At 47.5% G+C, this 10,989-nt stretch overlaps 1 protein-coding gene across 1 annotated transcript in view; it reads left to right on the plus strand.

The window, feature by feature from the left end:
* Positions 1–10,658, plus strand: part of LOC126541716 (gamma-tubulin complex component 3 homolog) — a 59,984-nt gene extending 49,326 nt beyond the window's left edge. The window contains exons 22-23 of the mRNA XM_072286459.1: positions 2,568–2,722; positions 9,937–10,658. Coding sequence (XP_072142560.1) covers positions 2,568–2,722; positions 9,937–9,955 — 174 coding nt within the window. The 3' untranslated portion in view covers positions 9,956–10,658. The remainder of the gene's footprint in view (positions 1–2,567; positions 2,723–9,936) is intronic.
* The last annotated feature ends 331 nt before the right edge of the window (positions 10,659–10,989 follow it).

The raw sequence follows: 10,989 nt of genomic DNA on the forward strand, positions 1-10,989 counted from the left end.
ACATTGCATCAGTTCGCGCAAGAAAAGAAGATAGGCTGCTATTCTCAGCATCCAGACTATGAGGTGCGTGATGCGGTCGAGCCGTCTTGTATGAAGTGCAGCGGCGGCCCTACGCGGGCTCAGAGTTGAACTTGCCACGTATCGCGGCTCTCATTCGTGCTACTGATTTGACTGTGGTCATCGCTTGTCGCAAAAGATATAATTAAGACATCAGTTTATTCCACCAGCCAGTGTTTGTGTCATCGGTACCAGTGACACGATTGGGCCAGGTGACTGTCAAGTCAGCACTGGCTGGTCGACTCCTCGTTGTTAATCTTGCTGTTATGCGGATGTATAGATGCTCTAGTGTGTGGAAACTGCCATTTGTGAGCAACCAGCGTCCGGAAAACGATGGACAGAAAGACGCAGTACCACGTAGCTGTACGATTACTGCGCAAACCTCTTACCTATAGTTACGAATTTTAATTTCAATGTTTTTATAATTTTTTCAATCGCCAACGGGTTATAAATGGCAGTATATGCAAAGTTCCGCCATTTTACAACATACCGCGACTTTAATTTTGGATAGAATGGATTTCGAATAGAATGGACCTTCTTTTGCTGGATTATCATAGTCCGTTGTAACAAGCGTCGGCTACGACTTGACAGAGAATGATTGTCATTCTGTGCATGTGTGTGCTCAGCAGGTATGTGGGGCCCACTTCCTCACCACACACGCACACAGAGTGACAATAGTCGTCACAAATTTATTGCATGACTGGTTGTTTCAGCCTCTTAATGCTACTCTTTCTTGGTGCTGGAAAATTTATAATTATTTCTGAATGTTAAATAAGTGAATGTTGTGGCAATTGAAACGTGGAACAAATACATAGTGTGTCCCTGAAGTCATGGTGCACGTTTGACCGGTCACAGGAAACCAACAAAACGAGATAGAAATGTGAAATCTTCACCATATAAATGGAAAGCTCTCCAAGTTTCATACCTGTTCAGTGCAGTTCGATGTGACCTCCATTTGTTGCCCCTACACACATTTATTTATTTATTTATTTATTTATTTACCCTCAAGGCTTTTTGGCATTAGAGAGGGGAGTGGGTTATACAAGAAATGAGGGGGAAATATATTGCGAGTTTATACACAATATCTGCTAATTATACAATGTTAGCTGAAAGTATGATAAATACAGTAATAGAACATGGCATATGTAAGCAACATTAAAAAATAAAACAAGCAACAGTAGTTCGTACAAATGCTTGCTGTTATACAATATTAGCTAGTGCTTTTTGAAAATTATCATTGTTATTAATGGAAACAATATTGGAGGGAAGTTCATTCCAATATTTTGATATACGTGGCAAAAATGAATGTAAAAAATATGTCAAGTTACTTGCACCAATTCTAACTTTATGTTGATGATCAGTATGGTTAGATAAGTAATATGGTTGCAACATGAATTTCGAATGAAGGGTAGGGTGGTGATACAGCTTATGAAAAAAATGAAAGGCGGGAAATTCTTCAACGTGTTGCTAGCGTCTGAAGACCCAGATTTGATTTCATTGAAGATATGCCTGCAGCATAGTTGTAGTTGCAAGGAATAAAATGATTTGCGTTGTTTTGGATTAGTTCGAGGGAATGTATTAGGTTTTCATGAAAGGGGTCCCATATAGCTCGTATAACATATAACATCTAAATGATATTCAAGTTCTTCCCGCACACGGTTAAGGACATCCAGTGTAACAGAGTGAATAACGTCTGTGATTCTCTGTTTTAAACGATTAATGTTGTTGATACGTTCATTGTACAAATGATGTTTCATATAACCCCACAAGTAAAAGTGTAATGGCATCAGATCCAGGGATCGTGGTTGCCATGCCTTGACAGAACGCCTGCCTATCCACCGCTGGGGGAATGTTCTATGCAGAAATTCACAAACAGTGCTGGCATAGTGTGGAAGAGCGCCGTCATCTTGAAAGATAACACCTTCGGGAAATTGTGGCACTGCATACAATTCCAACATGTCAAAGTACTTGGAGAGTTTTCCTTTTATTTGGTGAAGATTGCACATTTCTATATTGTTTTTTTTTTTTCATTTCCTTTGACCGGTCAAAAATGCACCATGACTTAACAGACACACTGTATTATAACTGCCTGAATTTAATGCTCTGCCTGAATTGAATGCCTAAGGGTGTAGGAAAGCTCCAGATTAACAGCGACTACTTCAAGTTCTGAAGTGTCCACTTAACTTTATACTACCCTTTAAAGAACAAACACGAACACCTAAGAAAAAGGAAGCCACAATTAATGTTCTCAAAGAAGCCTCCGGTTAAGAAAAACCCACATGCTTCTCATGAATCTTGCGATTGCTGAATGACTATTGCACCAGACTGCCATTTAGTAGTATACATATGAAGATGTGTGGCCAGGAGATGTTGACGCCGTCAGGTTGAAAAGAAAAAGAACATTAACTGTTGGCATATGAAATATTTAACTGAGCAGATGTCAAGCACCATCACTTGCAACTGAATTGACAAAGCAGTTTTTGTTGACTAGCAGGAGCGGGGGTTTGCAGCGTTTAGTGCAGGACTTTCTGCTGAGCCTGTCCCGGCATGACGACACCAACCTTCAAGGACTAGGCTTCCGACTGGACTTCTCTGAGTTCTACAACAGGCAGAATGTACAGCTTCGGACCTCAATGACTTTCCACAGCCGTCGACAGTACCAAGGGTAGGCCTGTTTCTTTTACAAACACATCACTGCAAAGACCTCAAAAATTTTAACAATGTATGCATGTGTTCTGTTGGAATCGCACCGCTGGCACGAGTTGTTGGGGTCTCGGTGCTGACGCCCGTTATTGCCAATGGGTCGCAAGCCCCAAGGGTAGCGTTGGCCTGGCGGCCTGGGGCACTGGAAGCATCCGAAGGTCCCGGCAAAGCAAGAGAAGACTGGTAACAGAACAACTGGTTTATTCTAACATAGCAAAAGAGCGGCCGGTCAGGTCGACCGAAGTGGAGAGACGGGAGAGCACGTAACTCAATAGTACAAATCGGAGCCTCTCTTCTGGCGTCCGGGGGCAGCTGCTCTTATACTCCCGGCGTCGCGGTCCAAAAGGGAAGGAGGGAAGGTCACGGGATGAAGGTCACGGGACGGCGGAGCATGAGCCCACGACGGCGCGAACAGTTGAGCCGAGAGACGTCCAGGCTCCTCATTCGGGGAACTCCGCTCCCCGGCTGCCGCGCTTTGACAAGCGAGGGCACACACACACACACGCACACACGAAGACACGTGGCACTGAAACACGCCTGGACACGCTTGGCGGGTAGGCGTTGCGGCGGCGTCGAACAGGCCAAAATGTCCGCCGTTTTGAACAAAGCCCCGGCGTCCGTTGCATCCGCGCCGGCATTACCGCGCGTTGAAGGCGAAACGTAACAGACCGCCCCGCCGGGGGAAGGAGATCCCGATGGTCAGGGGACTGCATCCGCTGTCCGGAGGGATGTCGCTCGATGATGCTCATAACCGAAGTTGGGCGTCCTTGGGCGTTTCTTGAGCGCAGCGCACAGAGAAGGCCTCGTTCTCACGTTCAGGTGCACACAGGACACTGCAAAGTGACTTCGGGAGAGTTGACATTTTTGTTCTCGTTTCCGGCAAGCGTTAGAACCACGCCAAAAGTCAACCGCTCAGTCAGCAAGCACGGCACAACCCTCACTAAGCCCTGCCAGGCTCTTCCCCCTTTTATACTGCTGCCTAGTTCCTTACAGTAGTTTAGCAGCACTCAGAACGCGTCCACAAATCGGAAAATTGCACTAGAAAGCACATCATCACTTTGAAACACTATACAAAAGCAATAAGTTAAAAATCCTGCCTCAGGAAGAAAAACATCAGTAACAAGCAATTTTGAGGCTGATTCTCACGTTAGGGGCTTCGACTTAAGCCATCGGCGTTACCGTTGAGACTCCCCTTTTTGTAACGCACCTCAAAGGAATATTGTTGCAAAGCGAGGCTCCAGCGCAGGAGGCGGCCATTTTTGGGAGAGATGGTCTGCAGCCATTGGAGAGGGCAGTGATCCGTTTCAATGATAAACCTCGAGCCAGCCAGGTAACATGACAATTTCTGAACGGCCCACACGATACACGCACACTCTTTCTCGGTGGCGCTATACGCCTGCTCACGACTCGTCAGCTTACGACTAGCATACAGGACGGGGTGTTCTACTTCTCCATTTTCCCGTTGGCACAGTACAACGCCCATGCCTCGCTCACTAGCATCACACTGAACAACGAACCCTTTTGTGTAGTCGGGCGATCGTAGCACAGGCTGGCTTGTTAGGGCGCTCTTTAGGGCGCTAAAAGCTCTTTCCTTTGTCTCGTCCCAGACGACTGTTTGCGGCTCTGTCTTTCTTAGAGCATCCGTTAGGGATGCCGCGATATCAGAGTACCTGGGGATGTACCTCTGATAGTAGCCGGCGACACCTAAGAACGACCGAATATCGGTCTTCGTACGCGGTTGCGGGAAGTCTCGCACAGCGGCTACCTTTATTTCAGAGGGGCGGCGACGACCCCGACCAATCACGTGTCCGAGGTAGACAACCTCGGCCTGTGCTAACTGGCACTTGGGAGCCTTGACTGTCAAGCCCGCATCGCACAGGCGGGTTAGCACTGCCCGCAAGTGCGCCATATGCTCAGGCCAGGATGCGGAGAATATCGCTACGTCGTCTAGATACGGTAAAGCGAATTCTTGCTGTCCCCGCAACACTTTATCCATGAGGCTTGAAAAGCAGTATGGCGCGTTTTTCAAACCAAAACTCAAAACTTTAGGACGGAATGTCCCCATTGGTGAAATGAACGCCGCATACCTACTAGCCTCTTCTGTAAGTGGAACCTGCCAATAACCCCTGACAAGATCTAGGGTGGAAATAAACTGAGCGCTACTCACTCTCTCAAGGCGCTCCTCGATGTTAGGGATCGGATAAATTTGATCCTTAGTGATGGAATTAAGCCTGCGGTAGTCGACGCAAGGACGAGGTTCCTTGCCCGGTACCTCAACTAAAATCAAAGGGGAAGTATAATCACTCTCACCCGCTTCAATAACACCGAGCTGTAGCATTTTCTTTACCTCAGCCTCCATAATATCGCTCTGGCGGGGTGACACCCGGTACGCCTTGGATCGTACTGGCTCTGGGGAGGTAAGTTCTATGTCATGAGTAAGGACAGAAGTCCTACCAGGCCTCTCAGAGAACAGACCTTGAAACTCTTGTAAGAGCTGGTGTAGTTCGGTTTTCTGCTCAGGCGACAGCGATGCTTTACTTATTAAGTCACTAATGACTTGATCGGTGTCTTTCCTGTTCGTCACTGAGCCTAGTCCCGGAAGCTCGACCGGAAGCTCTTCTAACTTTCCCGCATCGGGAATTTCCTCTCCAGTATCTGGTGTCCTTAACGCTACAGGCTCAATTTTATCCCGTTCGGGCGTGCTCCGAATACCAGCTTGCTGCGCCTCTGACCCTTTCTCATCGTTCAACGTCGGCCCCGCAACTACCGCCTTTGCAGCGAGCTCCCGAACCTTCGATCTGGTTAAGGCCTGAACGCTAGCCTCACCAAACAAAAGCCCCTTCTCGCGCAGGAGGTGATCGGACCTGTTCGAAAATAGGTACGGGTACTGGGGGGGCAGCATAGATGACACTGCGGCCTCCGTCTCAAGTGCTCCGAAAGGTCCTTCAATAAGCACTTTTGCTACCGGCAGACACACGCTATGAGCTTCCACTGCTTGCTTGATCCATGCGCACTCGCCCGTGAACATATCGGGTTCTACGTAAGAGGGGTGAACTACATCCATTGTAGCTGCGGAATCGCGAAGCACTCGGCACTCTTTCCCGTTCACGAGGAGGTCTCGCATGTAAGGCTCGAGAAGCTTCATGTTCTCGTCAGTGCTGCATATAGACAAAAACACGACTTGTGTTTTTGTTTCTGGACACTGCGCCGAAAAGTGACCCGGCTTCTGGCACGTATAACAAACGCGCGCTTGCCTCATCTCGAACCGCTTTCTGCGTTCGGCTTCGGTTGCCGCCGTCTCCTTACGTTCGGTCGGACTGCTTTCACTTGCATCCGAACTACGTGTGTCCCCCTTTGCTCTCATGGGCGTGAACTTTGGCCTCTCAAACTTGGAGCCAAATTCACCCTTTTGACCGTCCTTAGCTCCACGAGCCCGACGCGTCACAAACTCCTCGGCTAACTCAGCGGCTCTAGCCACCGTACTAACGTCTGGCCTATCCAAGACCCAGTACCGCACGTTCTCAGGTAACCGACTATAAAACTGTTCTAGCCCGAAACACTGCAGAACTTTCTCGTGGTCACCAAACGCTTTCTCTTCTTTGAGCCACTCCTGCATGTTTGACATAAGCCTGTACGCAAACTCTGTATATGACTCACTTCTGCCTTTCTCATTTTCCCGAAACTTCCGACGGAACGCCTCCGCTGACAGCCGGTACTTTTTTAGCAGACTCGATTTCACTTTGTCGAAATCCTCTGCCTCCTCTCTCTCCAAGCGAGCGACTACGTCGGCCGCCTCGCCGGGGAGCAAAGTGAGCAAGCGCTGTGGCCACGTTTCCCGAGAGAACCCCTGCTTCTCGCACGTTCGCTCAAAGTTAACCAGGAACAAACCAATGTCCTCTCCAAGCTTAAACGGCCGCATCAGGTCAGTCATTTTGAACAATACTCGTTCTCCTGCACCGTGTGCCTGACTTCCATTACGAGCGCGTTCCATCTCTAACTCGAGACGCTTCATTTCCAAAGCGTGTTGACGGTCGCGCTCTCTTTCTTTCTCTTGTTGCTCTTTACGTTCGCGCTCATCTTTCTCTTTCTGTTCTTTAAGTTCGCGCTCCTGTTTCTCTTTTTGTTCTTTAAGTTCGCGCTCCTGTTTCTCTTTTTGCTCCTCCCTCTCCTCAATGGTCTCAAGGCATTCCGACAGCTCGTCATCCTCAGCTTCTAACTCAAGAATAGCCCTTAGCAGTTCTGGTTTTCTGAGTTTGTCTGAGACATCCAGACCCAACTCTCTCGCAAGCTCCAGCAATTTCGGTTTGCGCAACGACTTCAAATCCATGGCTGCTCTGAATGCTGCTTTCTCTACTGCCTACTATTGTCTTGCCGCAAACTAACCCGGTAGCAACGACAACCACAATTACCAGCTCTGTTTCTAACACTAACAAAAGCCTGGCAAAACTCAGAAGAAGAAAGTCCCGCACTCACCAAACCTCGCAGCCAAGACTTCAGCGCAGTCGTTCCGCTGCAGGCAACCAGTCATCACACAGGGCTCGTTGCGCTGCTCCCGGATGGTCGTTGTGCTGCTCAGCATACAGTCAACCGCATCTCTTCGCTGCTGGCCTCCGTTGTCGCGATCTCACCGCTGGCAACCAGATGTTGGAATCGCACCGCTGGCACGAGTTGTTGGGGTCTCGGTGCTGACGCCCGTTATTGCCAATGGGTCGCAAGCCCCAAGGGTAGCGTTGGCCTGGCGGCCTGGGGCACTGGAAGCATCCGAAGGTCCCGGCAAAGCAAGAGAAGACTGGTAACAGAACAACTGGTTTATTCTAACATAGCAAAAGAGCGGCCGGTCAGGTCGACCGAAGTGGAGAGACGGGAGAGCACGTAACTCAATAGTACAAATCGGAGCCTCTCTTCTGGCGTCCGGGGGCAGCTGCTCTTATACTCCCGGCGTCGCGGTCCAAAAGGGAAGGAGGGAAGGTCACGGGATGAAGGTCACGGGACGGCGGAGCATGAGCCCACGACGGCGCGAACAGTTGAGCCGAGAGACGTCCAGGCTCCTCATTCGGGGAACTCCGCTCCCCGGCTGCCGCGCTTTGACAAGCGAGGGCACACACACACACACGCACACACGAAGACACGTGGCACTGAAACACGCCTGGACACGCTTGGCGGGTAGGCGTTGCGGCGGCGTCGAACAGGCCAAAATGTCCGCCGTTTTGAACAAAGCCCCGGCGTCCGTTGCATCCGCGCCGGCATTACCGCGCGTTGAAGGCGAAACGTAACAGTTCGTAAAGGGACGCAATTGAGGAATGTGTAGTTAAGCTAGATTAGTAAGTTACACTTCTGTAAGACTAAGCACGTTGCTTTTACCATGAGTGGTGTCTTTTGTAAGCCCGATAATTTGGGCAAAATTTATTGGAGCGCGATTGTCAGTCAAGCGACATCTTCTTCGCAGACCTGCTCAGATATGCTGTTGGGCACACTTATTGGTTGGCTCTGTAGGTCAATACTACAATGTGCGTGGTGTCGCGATTTTGCACTGCATCCAGGATTAACCTGCTTTACAAACCGCGTTAAAACTATAGCGAGGACACGCTTCATGCACTCGTATCAGAACAAAGATGAAATCTCTACTAGCTCCTCATGAAGTCCTGTGACATGAGCAGTGTCTCCTCGAGGCTGGATAATAGTTGATCGATGTTGCATTTTAAAAGAAGCATATACTCAGCCTATGCTCGCTGACAACTTTCTGTGGCAGTGAAGGGAAACCTACGGAGACAAAGTGCATGCAAGCCAGAGCATTTGTGCAGTGGTGAAACAACTGTGCCAAGTGCGCCAAACTGCATCACGACCATGACTTTGCGCCGAGCCTGCGCCTAAGCATCTATGATTGCGAAACCCTCCTTCCATTGATGCTTCGCAGCTAGCAAAACTGAAATCAAAACCAACAGCTTGCTATCATCATCATCATATAAGGAAACGGAGGCCTGTCCATAGAGTTACGAGCACTATGGGCCCTTTGGAGTCATCCGGTTCACCACTCGCGCATTTTTCTCTGACAGACATGCAATGTAGTGCCATTGTACTGTCTTGCATTCGCTTTATTTCGGTGTTCATCAAACCCGTCTATGTGGTACCGCAGAGTTTGCCAAAGGAGGATGTCAGAGTTTAGGATTAAAGGTAGGCCTTTTCTATGTTGATGGGTGATAGTGGGGCTTTGCAAAAGAGCCACTGTGATCAGAATCGCACATGGTGCATAGTTAAAAATGGTATTAGTGAATGAGGTCAAATGTGGTACACCGCGAGAGCAGGCACTTTGATGGGTGGTGCCATGTTTGTTGATGCAAAACTTTTGCTTCGAGCTTGGGTCGCTGCGCTATTTCAGTGAAATAGCGTCGCTGACGCAAATGCAAGTGCAAAACCCTATTTGCATCTCGCACTTGCGCAGTGGTGTTGTCGCTATCTTTCTTATTGCGGCTGCAAAACCTTTGCGGCCCATATTTGAAAATTCCCTACATGGCATGACATGAGTATATAGTGTGATTGTCATGTTCAGCTCAGGAGTTGCCGTATAATTCTTCTGATCTTCAAATTGCATGCAATTAATGGGGTACCTCGTCCTAAGGGCGTCTCATGAGAGGCGAAGTTGGTCAACATGCATTTTCTCCCCTCTGAAAATGCCACATACTACTGACTTTTTTTATTATGAATGGTAAACTACAATTTATGAATTTTAAACAGGAAGTTGTGTCATGGAAGTTGGTACTATATTTTCACAGTAACACTGTCCTATGTCCATATCACTTTCTTCCTTGGAAAGCTCTCCTCCCTGTGAAAAGTGAAGCTATAACATCTCCGACCACTGGCCTAATATTTTATATTTTAGGTTCATTTACTGAATTTTCATGTACGTCTCATAAATTCAACAAAATTGCTCTGCTTAACAGAGCTGCTTGGAGACCTCTGTTTAGATTCTCATAGATACAGCGAATTTGTTACAATAAACCTTCAATAAAACATTCCCAAGATCTCTTCATGCTTTTCTTAAAAGAAATTTGCTGCATAGCGGTCTTCAGCAACAGAACCGATGGGAATTTAGTGGGGATCAATGCGTTTGAATGCTATTAGAATAATTTTTTGCTAGCAGTGTTGTCATTGTGGGGTTCTGCTTTTTGCACACTGCAGGTCCAGTGTTCAAGTTTAAGAGATGCAACTGCTGCCTACCTGCCATGCAATGTTACCACCAGCTGCCAGCACACAGTTAAGGCATAAGTTCCATTTTAAACGCCCTTAACCTTTTCAAGTAATGCCTTCTGAAGAGCAGGCACACAAGAAGATGCCCACTTTGACCTTCATTTGGAGCTGAAGGAACTGTAAGCAAGATACTGCAATGTTTTGATGTAGGTGTACACAGTGAACTTTTTTAAGCATGGGTTTATGTGAAAAAACATTGACGATCAGCCGAGCTTTTGTGCTTCTTACAGCGGAGTGATTGCCTTCTTAGTCTGTATGTTTATAATTGTGCAACAGTCCTAAATAAAGACCATATAAAGCCAACAGGCAATGGAGCCGAGGAAAGCATAGGGGTAATTAGCTGTGGTAGAAATTTAAACATAGAAAATAATGAAGAAAAGAGAAATGAAAATGAATGAAAAAGATAACTTGTTGCCGATGAGGACTGAGCTTACAGCCTTCACATTACATATTACTGGCAACAAGTTATCTTTCTCGTCCACTTTCATTTCTCTTTATTATTTTCTACATTTGATTTCTGTGACAGCTAATTACCCCTATGCTTTCCTGGGCTTCACTGCCTGTTGGCTTTATACGGTCATGGTTTAAAAAAGTCTGAGCCCCTCTGTTTTCCTTCTTCGCGTTCAGTCCTAAATAAAATAATACTTCTTGGATTGATTTGTCAGACAGGACTGGTCTAAGTTGTCTATTCCGTATGCGGGTTTGGAAGCTGTAGCTATACGTAAAATGCCACCTTAAAGCTACATTTCTACAGGCATGACAAATCTGTGGTTCTCTATCCTTTAACTCATTGCAGCATGTTTGTCACCCTTTCTGTATTCTGTTCCTCTTGAAGCGTGAGAGTCTCGCATGTCGACATTCATATGACGCACTCTTTCAAACCTGCTACTTCAAGAGTCATGGCACACAGCCTTTGGACTCCAATGTCACGTGTGGCAACATTTTAACCTGACTGCAATGACCTCCATGACGTGATACATGCTG

Source organism: Dermacentor andersoni, chromosome 2 (genome assembly GCF_023375885.2).
Source record: "Dermacentor andersoni chromosome 2, qqDerAnde1_hic_scaffold, whole genome shotgun sequence".
NCBI classification, from domain to species: Eukaryota; Metazoa; Arthropoda; class Arachnida; order Ixodida; family Ixodidae; genus Dermacentor; species Dermacentor andersoni.